The 18,467-nt window shown below is 41.9% G+C and overlaps 1 protein-coding gene across 4 annotated transcripts in view; it reads left to right on the forward strand.

Annotated features, from left to right (window-relative positions):
- Positions 1 to 10,607, forward strand: part of LOC109875538 (kinesin light chain 1) — a 34,515-nt gene extending 23,908 nt beyond the window's left edge. For 2 of the 4 annotated variants that reach the window (XM_020467879.2, XM_020467880.2), the window contains exons 14-16: positions 5,406 to 5,530; positions 7,973 to 8,036; positions 8,632 to 10,607. In XM_020467879.2, the coding sequence (XP_020323468.1) occupies positions 5,406 to 5,530; positions 7,973 to 8,036; positions 8,632 to 8,715 (273 nt within the window). In that variant the 3' untranslated portion in view covers positions 8,716 to 10,607. Of the gene's footprint in view, positions 1 to 1,089; positions 4,527 to 5,405; positions 5,531 to 7,972; positions 8,037 to 8,631 lie in introns of those variants that run through there. The other 2 variants (XM_020467881.2, XM_031799078.1) reach the window with 2 other exon arrangements.
- The last annotated feature ends 7,860 nt before the right edge of the window (positions 10,608 to 18,467 follow it).

Below are 18,467 nucleotides of genomic sequence, written 5' to 3' on the forward strand. Positions count from 1 at the left end.
TGGTACTTTGCCAGCAACTTGTCAATCCAGAAGACATATTAATAATAACTTATCTTCTAATCACATCTTTATATATTATACTGGGTTTAATATATACTAGGTATACCTGAGACTGGCCATGTGAAAGCTATAATCCCTTATTGATGTGACTTGTTAAATCCACTTCAATCAGTGTAGATGAAGGGGAGGTGACAGGTTGAGGGATTTTTAAGCCGAGACAATTGAGACATGGAATGTGTCATTGAGGGTGAATGGGCAAGACAAAAAATGCCTTTGAACGGGGTATGTTGGTAGGTGCCAGGCGCATCGGTTTGTGTCAAACCCAGCAGCGTTGCAGTTCTTTTCACTTTCAACAGTTTCCTGTGTGTATCAAAAATGGTCCACCACCCAAAGGACATCCAGCCAACTTGACAAGCTTGTGGGAAGCATTAGAGTCAACGTGGGCCAGCACCCCTGCGGAACGCTTTCGACACCTTGTAGAGTGCGTGCCTAGACGAATTGAGGCTGTTCAATATTAGGAAGCTGTTCCTAATGTTTGGTATACTTGGTGTATAATGGTTTCTAACCAGTTTTAAAGCAGATTCTCCACAGCCCTGGTCCCCAACTGTAGATGGCTAGGAGCACGCTGCATTGCAGGGTGAGCAGACTGCTAAGGTGCCCCTAGAGTCCCACTGCGGTTCACACTGATGTCATTAGCTCACTGCGTTCAGTGCAGCGTAGCGACGACTACAAAAGCGTTCTTCTCTAAACCTTTTCAAATGTGATATAATTGTCAGACAGTGTAGGGCCACAAATGATTGTCTTCTACTTGTTCATTCTTTATGGCACATGTGCAGTCATTTGATAAAGATGGTTTAATATTGGTCATAAAATAATGTTCTAAGCTTTGATCTTTTAATCTTGCTATATTCCTCTCTTGAAGGGTGTGTTAACCTTGTGTTTTTCTGCCTGTGTTTTTGTCTCATCTTTCTCTTTTCTGCTGTATGTCTCTTTCTCCCCGTTCTGGTTCTCTCTCTCTCCTCAATTTCTCTTGTCTGTCTCTTTCGCTCTCCACTGTTCTTGTTCTCTTCTCTTTCCGTCCTCCATTAGGCCTAAATCAGCAGGATGACCTTCCTCCGCCTCACTCTCCTCAACCAATCAAGCCAATCGAATCAAAATGGATGTCTCTTGTCACTTCCTCTGTGTGAAGCCTCTTCTAATCTTTCATGGAGGACTCCTCCTTCATCCCCACAAAACCGATTATACCTTTTAACTCCCAATCTTTCTCTTCCCATCCTTTCGGGGTCTCTCACTCCCACGCATGTTCTCCATCTTCTTGCGTTTTCCATACTCTGACCCTCTTCTCCTGGTCTCTTGCCCTCTTCCTCTTGCGTTTTCCACTCTGCCCCTCTTCTCCTGGTCTCTTTTCCTCTTGCGTTTTCCACTCTGGCCCTCTTCTCCTGGTCTCTTTTCCTCTTGCGTTTTCTTTATCCCTCTCTCTAGCTCTCTCGTTCATGCCCACTCATTTCTCTCATCATGCTGCATCACATTTTCAGCCTTTCTCTTCCTCTATCCCTGTCTCTCCCTTTCTCTTCCTCTCTCCCTGTCTCTCCCTTTCTCCTCCTCTCTCCCTTTTTCTTCCTCTATCCCCCTCTCCCTTTTTCTTCCTCTATCCCCCTCTCCCTTTTTCTTCCTCGATCCCCGACTCTCCCTTTTTCTTCCTCTATCCCCCTCTCCCTTTTTCTTCCTCGATCCCCGACTCTCCCTTTTTCTTCCTCGATCCCCGACTCTCCCTTTTTCTTCCTCGATCCCCGACTCTCCCTTTTTCTTCCTCGATCCCCGACTCTCCCTTTTTCTTCCTCGATCCCCGACTCTCCCTTTTTCTTCCTCGATCCCCGACTCTCCCTTTTTCTTCCTCGATCCCCGACTCTCCCTTTTTCTTCCTCGATCCCCGACTCTCCCTTTTTCTTCCTCGATCCCCGACTCTCCCTTTTTCTTCCTCGATCCCCGACTCTCCCGTTTTCTTCCTCGATCCCCGACTCTCCCTTTTTCTTCCTCGATCCCCGACTCTCCCTTTTTCTTCCTCGATCCCCGACTCTCCCCGTTTTCTTCCTCGATCCCCGACTCTCCCTTTTTTCTTCCTCGATCCCCGACTCTCCCTTTTTTCTTCCTCGATCCCCGACTCTCCCTTTTTTCTTCCTCGATCCCCGACTCTCCCTTTTTTCTTCCTCGATCCCCGACTCTCCCTTTTTCTTCCTCGATCCCCGACTCTCCCTTTTTCTTCCTCGATCCCCGACTCTCCCTTTTTCTTCCTCGATCCCCGACTCTCCCTTTTTCTTCCTCGATCCCCGACTCTTCCTCGATCCCCGACTCTTCCTCGATCCCCGACTCTCCCTTTCTCTTGCTGTGTCATCACTTGTATAGTATGTATGATATTCTAACCAATAAGAGATGGTGGCACCAGAGTCCAACTGAACACTGGAAACTTGACTATCAAAGCTTTGGTTGTTTGATTTTCTCTTTTTTTCTGTTCTTCTTGTATGCAAATATGATTGCTTTTACATTGATCTTCATATTTCCACTAAGCACAGTCACACAGTTAGAAGGGCATCAAGTATTGGTCCATTACCAAATGAGACCAGTCAGAATTTTTATCTCGTTTTGTTATCTCTAAAATATTATTGGCCACTGAAGAGCAACCAGCTAGAGTAGTGCTTTTTATTTCGCTGCTGCCAGCTTTTTGTCCTGATATTTGACCAGGATTGATCTACCTTGGTGCCTTTTTTATGTTCACTAATTTTGTTAACTTGCAACCTGTTTTAAGTGTGACCATGACCCTTGTAAATTATTTATGCGTACTGTTGTGTTTATATAGGAGCAAATGTAAGACAATTTAAAAAATGTATATCGTGACGCTATTATGATTCCAAGTCACGTCGCCACTTAAAAGCACCTTTTGAGTTTACACATCGATTACTTATGGTTTATTGAGATTAGTGTATCTGTCTCCTGTTTTTATTTAGTTTACTTTTTAAATAATGTCTTATATAGGATAGTGTTTATCATAATGTTTATTTATCTTTGCATTGTCCCTCTAAGCAATGTATTATTATTATAATATAGCCATAAGGTTAGTAATGATGGTGTCTGTGCCTGACTATGGTATTGACGTTTTAAAGAGGAACAGCTTGCTAACTGTAGAATCAGTGTCTTTGAATTGAATGGCATTGTGCAAATTGCTTTCTCCAAAGCCATAGCTTGGGGAAAGAAATGCTTTCTCTAGTTATGCTCCATGCCAGAGAATCTTGTTTCATATTTTGAAGTAGCCATTGGAAAAGGGACACGAACACCAGAGACACACAAACACAAAGTTGTATTTGCTTTTGTAAGCTTCTGAGTGGCATTTGGTGAGGTCACTTATTTGGTTTTAACTTGATGGTCCTCTTGTTGTTCCTCACACAGCTTTCACTCTTGTTATCGTCTCATCTTTAAAGCCTACTTTACCCTGCTATGACGTAAGGCAGTCATAACAGCTTATGTTAGTTTATAACACCTATGAACAGCCATGGCGCACATGAAACGACCAAGGTTAGCTGTCTTGTCAGCCAACAATATAGTTACCTTGAACACAGTGACATGTGACCTAGCTGGCTGCTCATAAGATATATGTTATGAATTGACATCAGATTTTATGAATGCTCCTGATGACAACATTGCTATGCTTAAAGATCGGCTTTAGATTGGGGATTTAGGTGTGATCATTGTGAGGCCTCGTTTAACAGTTATGTTACCTGAATGTAAAGATTTTTCAAACCGCTCTGTAGCTTGAAATGTGCTCATTGTTGTCCACTAACTGTTCCCAGTTTTTATTTTATATGTCCCATGTTTCAGTCAGTTTCCCTCATTCTAAACTATAGTATCTTTATATGATGTATTTTAGGCTGAATAAGTGTAGTACTAGTAACTAACCTAGCTAGCCAGTCGTTTCAGCATTAGCCAACACCACCAAATTGAAGTTGCCTGTATGCCATGTAGTTACTCTTTAAGCACTTTTAACTATTATATAATAACTGTATCACAATCAGTGCAGGTATATACTAGTACATCAGTACATTTACAGATAATGTTATAAAGTGCATGTGCTAAACCAAAACAGATGCTGTACTATGAGACTATTACTTCAATTAGCTCATGTGTAGTTAAAGGTAATTACACTTGATACCATATGAAAATGCAATTCCATGTAACTGTGGCATTTTGGTATCTCGGTGGAAAGAGACGGCTCCAATGTTGCTAACCGAATTTAATAATAATAATAATAATAAACGGTAATAGTGGAGCTAGCCAATGCTGAAACACATTAGCTGTCCGGCTGGTTGGCCTATGTAGTGGAGCAATTTAGCTATGTCACACTATTTCATTGGTCTGTCTGTAGAATGCTCTCCATGACTAATACTCCTGTCTTGGCATCCCTTTGTTGCATTGTGATGAATGTGTCTCTAAACCTTGTTTGACATTGACTGAAAATAAAGACTTTCATTTTGGGCTTTTCTTTGGCTGGCTGCTTGTGTAAACCAACCTGAGGGGGAACCGCACATCCAATATGAGCTCTCCCTCTCTTTATCTTCCCCCTCTGGAGTCCACTGACCTAGTTTCACAACCCGGAAGTTCTGGTGCATAAAAGCTTCACTGCAGTACTAAAATGTAGTACACAGCAATAGGCTGCAGATTTAATCCAATTACATTTCACCCCCTTCTACCTGAAGTGTGCACTTAGTGTTTAAGTCCCTAAGTACTGAAGGTTTGCTTCAGTTGTGGCATGAAAGACTAGTTTCTCAAAGCAGAGCATTTCTACAGCTTCATCCTATTCATACATTTTTGTTTGAAATTCATTATCTTTGACATACTGTAAATTCGCCCTACTGGAGAAGTACTGATTTTGAAATAATGCCCTTGACTATGCCTTAGCGAGTGCAGGGTTAGGTTCGGTAGCTTCTCGTCTGCTGCCTTCATTTGCACTGGTCTGAAAAATACTGAACAGTATAAAACCATAAGGTGGATACAAATTTGTAGACTTGATTTTAGTCTTTCAGTACTAACCCTAACCCATCATAGCAGATGAAGGAAAGGAGACACGGTGAGTATGAGTAAGCCACTTTACTAGATTGTTGACACACCCCTGAAGAGCCCTTAGGTCTGCAGGCTTTTGTTCTAGGTCAGCACAAACAACCCTAATTGGGTATTGTAAAGGAAGTTTCAGGATGGCAGCCGAGATTTATTCCGGATGCTTTTTGGACCCAATTTGTCAGAGCAATCTGGTATGTTTGGGCTGGAGTGGGAAATAATGTGCACACCCCCTGGGATCCATCAGGAATGGATTGGGAGACTTGAGTTTCCAGGACTGTCTGACCCTGGTGTTGTTTCAGGATGGCAGTGGGGGCCTGAGGAGAGCAGGGTCGATGGGGAGGCTCCGGGATGTCTTACGGCGAAGCAGCGAGATGCTGGTGAAGAAACTACAGGGGAACGGTCCCCCCGACCCACGCAACCTCCAGTAAGAGAGAGAAACATGCGCAAACACACAGTGCTTATTGAGTCCTCACACCCCATGCACAGTTATAACATTTTGCTGGCTTAAAGGTACAATATGTAATACTTCTTCATTCAAATGGCTCTAAATGCCCATAATAAAGTGGCAAGGATCAGAGAATAAAATGCTTTGAAGATTACATGATAACTTCAGACCCCAGTGTTGCGCCTCTGGCAACTGCTATTATAACAGTGTTCGAGTACGATTTTGCTGTAAAATTTGGCCTGTGTGCTCTCACATAAGATGCGTGGCCACTTGCCTTTCAAAGGATCCAAGACCCATCTCACAATAGCAGTTCCTTGGAGTTTGCAAAACAGCATTGGCACTTGGATTGAAACCGGTGCTATGGTCCGATGACATGAAATAGAGCTCTTTGGCCACACACACCGGTGGTGAGTTTGGCATCGAAAAATGAATGTGGTGTCCGCAACATACGCTGACACCACATCCAAGTATATCTGACCAAATTATGAAAGACGAGTAATTTTGCATTCTGTAAAGTGAGTGTGAAAGAGGTGAGAAAATCATTTGTGACCAACAACAATGAAAAGCCACTGGGGTCTGACAACATGGATGGAAAATGACTGAGGATAATAGTGGATGATATTGCCACTCCTCTATTTGCCATATCTTCAGTCTAAGCCTACTAGAATGTGTGCTCCCAGGCTTGGAGGGAAGCAAAGGTCATTCTGCTACCCAAGAATAGTAAAACCCCCTTTACTGGCTGAAATAGCTGACCAATCAGCCTGTTACCAACCCTGAGTAAACTTTTGGACCAGATACAATGCTATTTTACAGTAATCAAATTGACTACAAACTTTCAGCATGCATATATGGGAAGAATATTCAACAAGCACAGCACTTACAAAAATGACTGATTGGCTTAGAGAAATTGATAAGATTGTGGGGGCTGTTTTGTTAGACTTCCGTGCGGCTTTTGACATTATTGATCATAGTCTGTGTTATGGCTTTACACCCCCTGCTATATTGTGCATAAAGAGTTATTTGTCTAATAGAACAGAGGGTGTTCTTTAGTGGAAGTTTTTCCATCATAATCCAGGTAGAATCAGGAATTCCCCAGGGCAGCTGTCTAGGCCAATTTACTTTTTTCAATCTTTACTAATGACATGCCACTGGCTTTAACACTTAACAAAGAGTTGCAGTTAGTTTTGGAGTAGGTGGGTGGCAAGGAATAAGTTAGTAAAAGCATTGTATTTGGGACAAATAATTGACTAAACCCAGAACCTTAGCATAGTCTTGTAATAAATCATGTGGAAATTGAGCAAGTTGAGGTGACTAAACTGCTTGGCGTAACCCTGGATTGTAAACTGTCATGGTCAAAACATATTGATATAATAGTAGCTAAGAGGAGAAGTATATCAAGAATAAAGCACTGCTCTGCCTTAACAGCACTATCAACCAGGCAGGTCCTATAGGACCTGGTTTTGTTGCCCCTGGACTGCTGTAAAGTTGTGTGGTCAGGTGCAACAGAAAAGGACTTAGGAAAGTTGCAATTGGCTCAGAACAGGGCAGCACGGCTGGCCCTTGGATGTACACTGGGAGCTAATATTAATAATATGAATGTCAATCTGTTTTTATGAGAGGTGACATGTTGAATGCACCAAGCTGTCTGTTTGAACTGCTGGCGCACAGCTCGGACACCAAAGCATACCCCACAAGATAGGCCACGAGGTCTCTTCACAGTCCCCAAGTCCAGAACAGACTATGCGAGGCACACAGTACTACGTAGAGCCATGACTACATGGAACTCTATTACACATCAAGTAACTGATGTAAGCAGTAAAATTAGATTTAAAAAACATAAAAAATACACCTTATGGAACAGAGGGGACTGTGAAGCAACACAAACCGTATGCACTGGCACATGTATACATACACACGATAACATGCGCACTATACACACACATAGACATGGATTTAGTACTGTAGATATGTAGTAATGATGGAGTAGGGGCCTGAGTCCACACAGTGTGTTGTGAAATCTGTGAATGTATTATGGTGGACCCCAGGAAGAGTAGCTGCTGCCTTGGCACCAGCTAATGGGGATCCATAATAAATACAAATACCTACTGTAAAATATGGTGGGGGGCTTTGATGTTATGGGGTTATTTTGCTTCCACTGGTCCTGGGGCCCTTAAGGTCAACGGCGGCTTCAAAGCCTTTCATTGGCCATGACATAGCATCAGCAATCCTGGGTTTATATACATCATTGGTTGAACCCTCACATTCATTTGACACACAAATTCACACAACATGATACGCTATTCCTTCTTGGTCCAGTACCCGTCAGTAGCCTCACCCACACACTCTCCGAAAGCATAAGACATTTCATATACATTTGCTTGAGACCCACTCCAATGAAAATGCTTTGTTATTCCGTTGCAGTATGAAACGAGCTGCCTCTCTGAACTATTTGAACAAGAGCAGTGACGACGACGACTCCTTTCAGGTAACACGTCTCCTAGTGGATATACCGTTATTCATACTTCTTGCTTAGTTTGCGTTATGGCCTTGTAGCCACTTATCCAATGCCTGCTGGATAGTTCACCTTAGTTCACCCAGGACCAAGATACCTGTTCTAAAAACACCCCCATCATTCTCTCTTCAGAATCGAGTTTAGCAATAAAACATGGACCTTGTGTTTGTTGTTTTTTTCTATCTGTTTTTCTTTAATTCTCTCTCCCTCATGTCTCTCTCCCTCATGTCTCTCTCCCTCATGTCTCTCTCCCTCATGTCTCTCTGCCTCATGTCTCTCTCCCTCATGTCTCTCTCCCTCATGTCTCTCTCCCTCATGTCTCTCTCCCTCATGTCTCTCTCCCTCATGTCTCTCTCCCTCATGTCTCTCTCCCTCATGTCTCTCTCCCTCATGTCTCTCTGCCTCATGTCTCTCTGCCTCATGTCTCTCTCCCTCATGTCTCTCTCCCTCATGTCTCTCTCCCTCATGTCTCTCTCCCTCATGTCTCTCTCCCTCATGTCTCTCTGCCTCATGTCTCTCTCCCTCATGTCTCTCTCCCTCATGTCTCTCTGCCTCTTTCTCTCTACAGAGTCCAGCAGGTGATAGGAGGCTAAGGCAGAGCAGGAACCTGAGTTCCAGTACTGTTGATCTCTACAGTGGAACTGGAAACTAAACACACACACACTCCCAACAGTTTTTCCAAATATGATCTTGTTTAATTTTCACTTGTGCCATTCTAAACCTACATTTTGTAGTTTCCATTCCTACATTTAAACACTGTTTAATGTTATTGCTGCTTTGTAGACTTTCTGTAGAATTCAAAAAAATATATTGTAAAAATGTGCTTGGTTGTAATGTCATTGATGTATTGTGAGATTAGACAGCGAGAATCCTTACTGCTTGGATTGGTTTGATACAAATCCCCTTAAGGTGCTCTGTGCAATCAGACACTCAGGGCAGTGTATTGTGGACCAAGCATGGTCTCCATGTGAAGCTAGTTATTAGCTATTATTCACTATACCTGCAGATTCTGAAGGCATGGTGGGTCAGTACTCTTCCCAAATCAGAGAGGATTATTATTTTTAAGAGCTGTCCAATTCCGCCATTACGCTTCTTTTTACACTGGTTTCTCCCCTTTCCATAACCATGAAGATACTACGGTACTGTAGTTAAATAGTAATTAAGTCATGAAGATGGTATTCATGAATATAGAATAAAAATATATCTGCGATTTAAAAGGGGTACCTCACCTAATAAAAATGTACATGAAGAAAATAGTTGATGGAACCAGATATTTCTTGTTTATATAGCTACTACAGCTTAGCCTTGAGCATTGTTGAGTGTAAAACAATTTAAGTGGTGCTAGGACTCCTGTTTTGCTTGTTTCAAATGACTTATTTTTTCATTAGTTAGGGTGTTCCTCAGTGATTTTCAAGTAAAGCCATATGAGCACAAATAACTCTTGGGAGGGGGCAGCTACTGAAATTAACCTAAATCTAAGTACTTACTCAGTAAAGGCCAAATGCCATGATGTAATTATCATTTTTAGGTTAGATGGTAACCACATATTGACCTGGTTATTTTACATTTCTTCAGCCACTGTATAAGAAACTTATACAGTAATTATTTATCTCAGGGTCTGGGATTGAGTGTTTCCCAAAGCTATACTTTCCAATGCTGTATCAATTCATGCAATACACTCTTCGAACAAAGGGTTCTTCGGGTGTCTCCATAGAAGAAACCTTTTTAGTTCCTGGTAGAACTCTTTTGGGTTCCATGTAGAACCCTCTGTGTAAAGGGTTTTACATGGAACTCAGAAGGGTTCTACTTGGAACCAAAAGGGGTTCTTGAAAGGTTTCTCGTGTGGGGACAGCCAAAGAACCCTTTTAGGTTCTAGATAGCACCTTTTTTTTTCTACGTGTGTAACTAAGCCATGTCTTCCCTGGTCTTGATCTGTTTGTGCTCTTTCCCACAGTCTAGCCTCACAGCATAATGGTCATGTTTGGCATGATAGCACAAACAGACTGGCACAGGCTAAGGCTAACTTTCTATGGATGTCAAAATGTTCAATGTTGAAGAGGGGAGGCTCATTTTCTCTATAGCTTTTCCTCCCTAAGAACGTTGGAGACACACAAAGGAAAACATTTGTTTTCATTCAGCCATGCAAGAGATGCGTTCCATTAGATCTATTTACCAGTTGTAGCACAGATATTAAATTATATAATGAAAAATGATTATAAATCATGTTTTATTGAGTTTATGAATCAGTCATATGAATGTAGTATTGCACTAAAAAGATCATTAGGCTTGAATTGTGAATATATTTTACTATTTGTTTAAATATGACTAAGATTTATAAAGTTTCACTTCGGTGCTATATGTGTTAATATATATGTAGATCAGAAGCTTTTTCATATTCAGATGACTCAATGTTTAAAGGGTCTTTTAGTGGTGTAAAACTGAATGTTAACCATTTTCAGGTTATGATATTCTTCTCATGCAATCATTTTCCGTCAGAATTCCTTCATTGAATGTAATAAACCCTTAATAAAATAGCTAATATCATGTCCTGGTATTGATTGTTATTACTAACCTTTTGGTAGCCTTTGATGACTGTGGACATAATGTAGGCACAATGCTGTATGCCTATGTATGCCTATGCATAACTGCAACAACAAACAGTAATTTCAGTGCTGGGTAATCATAGCAAGCCATCAGCAATTGTCTTGAGAAAATGGCTCAAACTATAACTTATCAAGGGGTATCACCTTTCTAATCATGGAAATAGAATGTAACAGATTAGAACAAGAACAGCATATTGAATAGAATGAACAAAATAGAGTCCGACGAGAAATCGAGACTTAATGATAAACTATCATTTTAAGAGTCAAGTATAGTGTGTAGTCAATGGTAGGCATTGTTTCATGGAACATTGTTGGCTGATATATACCAATGTCATGTACTGTATATACCCTATTATTATTCGCACTGTCATCGGTTTGATGTTGCACATTTTTTCTTTTCAAGGACATGCACACACACGACACCCCCGTCTCCTATACAGCAGCTGCATTGAGTACCGTTCTCATAGCAGCAGGGTGTTATGTTGGCAGCACGATCAGGATTTATTTTTAATTATGAGTCCCCCTGCAAATTAATGCAAAACTTTGGGCATATCGATTTTCTTTTAGCACTCTAAGTGCAACAGGATTGCAACCACCTATGAAAAAATAAATGGATAATTTGACATACTTTTAATTTAAAAATGTATTATTTATACCACCATTTCTTAAAGTTTACACCAATCAGGTTTGTTGAAAGCTATTGTATAGGGCAGGTTATATTTAAAGGGGAACTGCAGCGGCTAATTTGGCCTTGTTTTTTGGGTTGCTCCTCAAGAAATCCTGGTGGCCATGACAGAAGCTAAACTTTGATGTGGGTGTTTCTTGGGTGTGTCCTTGCCACCATCAAGACACACCCATCTGTCAGAATCTTGCCTGCAGCTGTTTCACACCACTCAATCAGCAAACAAACCTCATGCATGTTGAGTTCAATAACTACAGTATGGTTATTATGTATGGTGAGATGCCGGAGGAAGCTTTAAATAGGTCAGTAGCCTACATAGTCATTTGAGAAGAATGCATTTGCTGAATTTATGTAGTTATTCTAAACAAAGTGTTTTGATAACTTTCAAATGTAGTAACAGGTCAATGTAGAATAAACAAGCCTTTACATAATTACCATAGAAGCAGTGTTCTACTAATAACAATGTGCACCTTTTATTGTCATTCCCAGCCGAAACAGATACTGTGCCTATTCATAATTTTGTCTGATGGAAATGAGGCTACCTTGGCAAACATGTCACAGTGGTCATACCTGTATACCTGATGTCCTGTATACAAAATGAGTTCCTTGATCCTTTTGCAGAATACACAGGGTTTCTCCCTCCCCATAATGACTGATATGATTCAATTCAATAATTAAAAAAAGACAAAACAAGTCAAAGTTTAGTACATTATTTTATGCTAAGTGACAGGTCTCTTTCCATGTAAAGACATCAGTATCAAGCCCGTCTGTCAGACTGGACTTCACATCATCTTGCAAGTCTCCATGTGCTGACTCCATACATGTTTCTGTGAACACATACACACACAGTCCCTGTTCTATTGCCACTGGCAGTTAGGATAGGTGATATCTGACAAACAAACATATACTATGTTGAAGCTTGAAGAGGTCAGACTAAACCTACCTAATCGACGACCATCGGTGAGTGGGAAAGAGGTGAGGCTGGAGGTAAGGTCTTTGCCAGCACCCCATTGATAAGCATGGCAGTATAGATCAGCCCCTGGCCCCTCATCAAATATACAGTGCTATTTAAGAGTGGCTGGCCCAGTGCTTCAGTTTCATTGATAAATGCAGAGGGTTGACACCTTTAGGTGGCACTCCCCATTTTGAGTTCTAGACAAACAATCCTGTATCTGATTTTGTTTTGCGCCACCTTTTTGGTTTGCTTCCTGAATTTACTTTTGGTGTGGGTTTTTCTTTTGTTTTGGTTGTTGTCAGTGACTCTTTGTTAGTTTCCCCCTTCTGTTTGATTGACATTATTTGGTCTTATTGCTGGGGAACATAACAAAATGGGGGCTTGTCTGGGATATTGTTTCCCGTGAGTATGGTGGTCACTCTCGTCACCTACTCTGAAGCTCTGCTGTACCCAGATATTTGTGTTCAAAATAAACTTGTGTAGAGTTTCTTTCACTGACATCCACCTTGAGGGGTTATAAGATTGGTGGAATCATTTTGAAAGTTGAATAAGCACACAGGCTTTAATTAAATAAGAGGTTGTGCACTGCTTTGTCTCTTGAATGGAGATCGGACTGTGGCACTGCTGAAGTTACTGTCCTTCGGGCTTTTGAGTTGGTCCCAGAGGCATAGACATCAGTTCTGTATATTTAAAAAAAAACAATAAAGCCATGTTGAGTTCGCAAAGGAACAAGCATGTCTTTTTGATCTGTTCTTAAGAGGTCAAGGAATTTAAAGACTCATACTTCTCTAGCAGTTCAAGAATTGCCTTCACGAAAGGGTTGCAACCTAGATTCACGAGCACAAAGATCCCGCTTGAGAAAGCTGCAGTTTTAGCAGATGAGTTTGTTGACACATACAACTACCTTCACAAACAAAGCAACCAGTAGTTATCTCTGTGCAAAAAGCAATCCAGAGAAGTCCCCTACTGTGAGGTTTCAGTCCAGAGATGTCCAGAGAAGTCCCCTACTGTGAGGTTTCAGTCCAGAGAAGTCCCCTACTGTGATGTTTCAGTCCAGAGAAGTCCCCTACTGTGAGGTTTCAGTCCAGAGAAGTCCCCTACTGTGAGGTTTCAGTCCAGAGATGTCCAGAGGAGTCCCCTACTGTGAGGTTTCAGTCCAGAGATGTCCAGAGAAGTCCCCTACTGTGAGGTTTCAGTCCAGAGATGTCCAGAGAAGTCCCCTACTGTGAGGTTTCAGTCCAGAGATGTCCAGAGAAGTCCCCTACTGTGAGGTTTCAGTCCAGAGAAGTCCCCAGTCCCCTACAGTGAGGTTTCAGTCCAGAGATGTCCAGAGAAGTCCCCTACAGTGAGGTTTCAGTCCAGAGATGTCCAGAGAAGTCCCCTACAGTGAGGTTTCAGTCCAGAGATGTCCAGAGAAGTCCCCTACTGTGAGGTTTCAGTCCAGAGATGTCCAGAGAAGTCCCCTACTGTGAGGTTTAAGTCCAGAGATGTCCAGAGAAGTCCCCTACTGTGAGGTTTCAGTCCAGAGAAGTCCCCTACTGTGAGGTTTCAGTCCAGAGATGTCCAGAGAAGTCCCCTACTGTGAGGTTTCAGTCCAGAGAAGTCCCCTACTGTGAGGTTTCAGTCCAGAGAAGTCCCCTACTGTGAGGTTTCAGTCCATTTCTTCAGTGCCCAAAGATAAAGATCAGCAGAATACTGTTTGATTTTTTTTGTATCCGCCAGTTTGTCAGTACTGGCGTGAGAAAGTACACATCGTCTATCAGTGTTCTAGGTTGAAACGGAGAAATGAGAGAAATAGACGTTTCTTCATTGTGGGAGCACTCCGGCCCATTAAGTCTCTGGTTAGGACTGGTGTATTTCCTCAAAAAGATTTTGGATCCGATGTGTTATAGCCCTTTGATTCAGATGGGTTCGTGCCTCTGAGGAGTTGGGATGCAGCCGGTAAAGATACTGTGATACTGTGAGATACCGGGGCAGCCCAGTCCTTCATTTTGGAGGGTGTTTTGCCTTTGTCTGACACTTCAGCAACTGGCTACAATGTGTAAGTACACGCCGTGGAGATGGGTTGCATGGAAGTTCCTTTGTATAATGTAATCTTATTTCTAGTTCCATTGTTTGAGGGAGGCCTAGCCTACCAGTGAAGGGGGTCTTGTTCATTTTGGGAAACGATTTGGCTGGAGGGATGGTCGTGCCAAATCCTGTTGTTGGTAAGGAACCCAGAGTAAAGTAACCTGATGGGTTATCAAAAAATGATCTTAGTGTTCCCAGTGTATGCCGTTACACATGCTACATCTAAGAAAGTTGCCAGGAGCAAGTCTAGTGTTGAGGATGTCAGCGATCCCACCGTGGTCGATATGTCCGAGATGTTTATGGGTGATCCTGATTTCGCTAAACCTCCTGAGTTGATCTCTCCTTTGAAAACCCCAAAGGTGAGCGAAGGTTCCTACAGTTGACACTTCAATGTCCAGGAATAAGCTGATTGGCGAAACAGTAAAATGTTCTAACGAGGAAATGGCATCCTCGTTTCACTTCGGGGCAAGACAATTGGCGCAGTGTGTCTCAAATTGTCGCTATAGTTACACTACGATAAGAGATATTGAGGTTGGCTCATGATGTTAGTATGGCAAGCCATCTTGGGGTCAACAAGATGTATGACTGTATCTTGAATAACTTCTTCTGGCCTAGTCTGAAACAGGATGTTGTGGCTTAACTGTAAATTCTTTCATGTTTGCCAGCGGATGGGTAAACCGAACCAAGCTGTGCCGGTTGCACCTTTGCACTATATTCCTGCTTTTGACATACCTTTCAGCAGGGTTCTGGTGGACTGTGATGGTCCTTTGCTCAAAGTTTCTTAACCATCATGTGCGCTGCCACTCGTTTCCCTGAGGCCAATTCCACGGAGGAAAATCACGAGAGGAAAATGACTATGGATATTGCAGCAGTTCCCCCTTGAAATCAAACATGTCCGTGGTCGAGCCAACTTGGTTGCTGATTGTCTTTCAAGAGAGGGCAGTCAATACGTTTTGTCTTTTGTGTTGAGCCAGTGTGTAGCCCTGGCTCACAATTGATTTTGACTGCACGCTTTGCCATATTGGAGATGAGTATTGTTTTGGTTGCGATCGTTCAAAGGGGACGAGAGTTATAGGAGCGTACAGTATGTGAGTTTCTCAAAACTTCAATTTTAGACAGCTATAAAAAATATATATATATATGTACACAAATTCATAATAAAGATGTTTTTTTTAAAGCATATATATATACAAAAATAAGAAGTGGCTGTTTTGTCTTGTTTTTGCAATGAAAGTTGTTTTCTGTTGGTGATGAGAGAACTTGTCCAACAAAATTACAGGATTTATTTGTTGTCTTAAGGGGGAAGGTGTTACCGGTTTTGGTTTTTCCATATATTTTTTGAGGTTGGACTTTAGCACGTAAATCTTGGTGTTGCCGTGTTAGTATGTGTTACACCTGTGCTTGGTTGCCATCTTGTTATTGGGAAGGTGTTTCACATGTGCTGGCCCAGGTGCTATTTAAGAGTGGGTAGCCCAGTGCTCCACTTGTCTTGATGGAGGCGCAGGGTTAACATCTTTAGTTGGCGCTCCCTATGTTGATTTCTATACAAACAATCCTTTATCTGATTTAGTTTTGCCCCACCTTTTTGGTTTTCTTACTGTCTTTAAGTTTGGTGTAGGTTTTTCTTTTGTTTTCCTCTTAGGCTAATTTAGTGGGTGGGTGTTTTAGGTTCCAGTTGTTGTTCCAGTTGTTGCTAGTCAACTTTCAGTGGACACCTGCATCAGTGTCTTTCAGAACTCCTCCTAAAACCCCACCTGTTTTGGTTGCTGTCAGTGACTATCCCTTCTGTTTGAGTGACATTTGGTTTTCTTGCTGGGGAATGTTACTCAGCTAATACTGAAAAGCCAGAGAGGTCATTATATTCCAGTATTTCTGGTTATACTCTCCAGCGAGGTCATTATATATATATTTTTTTTTTTCACCTTTATTTAACCAGGTAAGCTAGTTGAGCACAAGTTCTCATTTACAACTGTGACCTGCCCAAGATAAAGCAAAGCAGTGCGACAGAAACAACAACACAGAGTTACACATGGAATAAACAAGCGTACAGTCAATAACACAATAGAAAAAAATCAAGTCTGTATACAGTGTGTGCAAATGACATGAGGATGTAAGGGAATAAATAGGCCATAGTAGTAAAGTAATTACAATTTAGCAAATTATGTAAAGGATTTCCTCCTCTTCGTCTGAGGAGGAGTAAGGATCGAACCAAAGCGCAGCGTGGTAAGTGTTCATGATGATTTGAATTAAAGAAAGAACTGAACACTGAATCAAAACAATAAACGATGACGTGAATTTACAAAACCGAAACAGTACCGTGTGGCCCAAACACTCACACGGAAACAAAGAATAAAATAACAGAACTATGGTCAGAACGTGACAGATTATTCAGGGAGTGATAGATGAGCAGATTGTGGTGTGTAAGTAGTGATACTGGTGTGCTAAAGAGCAGCAAAGTAAATAAAAACAATATGGGGATGACGTAGGTAGATTGGGTTGGCTATTTACAGATGGACTATGTACAGCTGCAGCGATCGGATATTCAAGTCTCTCTGGTTATACTCGCCACCACTAGTCGTTGCACACCAAGCTAGCGTTACTGGTGCAGACTTGGGGACCAACCGAACTCCAACCACCTATTCTGCATACTAGGGTCCTTTGGCAGGGCTAACTATTCTGCATACTAGGCGCCTTTGGCAGGGCTAACTATTCTGCATACTAGGGTCCTTTGGCAGGGCTAACTATTCTGCATACTAGGGTCCTTTGGCAGGGCTAACTATTCTGCATACTAGGGTCCTTTGGCAGGGCATGCATTGCAAGACATAAAACGTTGGCTGTGGAGGCATGGTCAATCCGTATAGGGTTTTTCAGTCTGCCATTCTTTGAAAGCATTGGGGGTGATGACACAATGGAGTCCCATTCAATGAAGGGACATGACAATTTCAAAGATTTTGTAGAGTTACAGTTCAGTAAGGAAATCATTCAATTGAAATAAATTAATTAGGCCCTAATCGATGGACTTCACATGAATGGGAATGCAGATATGCATCTGTTGGTCACAGATATGTAAAAGAAAAAGTTAGGGCCTTGGATCAGAAAACCAGTAAGTATCTGGTGTGACAATTTGCCTCATGCAGCACAACATGTTCTTCGAATAAAGTTGATCAGGCTGTTGATTGTGGCCTGTTGAATGTTGTCCCACTCTTCTTCAATGGCTGAGCGAAGTTGATGGATATTGGCGGGAACTGGAACACGGTTATACATGCTCAATGAATGGCATGTCTGGTGAGAATTTTGGGCATGGAAGAACTGGGACATATTCAGATTCCAGGAATTGTGTACAGATCTTTATGACATGGGGCCGTGCATTATCATGTTAAAACAGGAGGTGATGGCGGTGGATGAGTGGCACAACAATGGGCCTCAGAATCTCGTCACGGTATCTCTGTATTCAAATTGCCATCGATAAAATGCAATTGAGTTTGATGTCCATAGCTTATGCCTGCCCATACCATAACCCCACCACCACGGGGTACTCCATTCACAAAGTTGACGTCAGCAAACAGCTCGCCCACACAACGCCATACATGTGGTTTGTGGTTGTGAGGCCTGTTGGATGTACTGCCAAATTCTCTAAAACAACATTGGTTGAGAAATTAATATTCAATTATCTGGCAACAGCTCTGATGGACATTCCTGCAGTCAGCATGCCAATTGCAAGCTCCCTCAACTTGATACATCTGTGGCATTGTGTTGTGACAAAACTGCACATGTTAGTGGCCTTTTATTGTCCCCAGCACAAGGTACACCTGTGTAATGATCATGCTGTTAATTCAGCTTCTTCATATGCCTCACCTGTCAGGTGGATGGATTATCTTGGCAAAGGAGAAATGCTCACTAACAGGGATGCAAACTAATTGTTGTGCTTATGGAAAATTTCAGGGATCTTTTTATTTCAGTTCATGAAACATGGGGATCAGCACTTTACATATTGCGTTTATATTTTTCATCAGTGTAGTTTTTCCACAATTAAACATTTCCACATACATAGATCCACATAACTCGACATGACTAGGCAAGGATGTATTGCTCAA

The sequence above is a fragment of the Oncorhynchus kisutch genome, linkage group LG20 (genome assembly GCF_002021735.2).
Source record: "Oncorhynchus kisutch isolate 150728-3 linkage group LG20, Okis_V2, whole genome shotgun sequence".
NCBI lineage: Eukaryota > Metazoa > Chordata > Actinopteri > Salmoniformes > Salmonidae > Oncorhynchus > Oncorhynchus kisutch.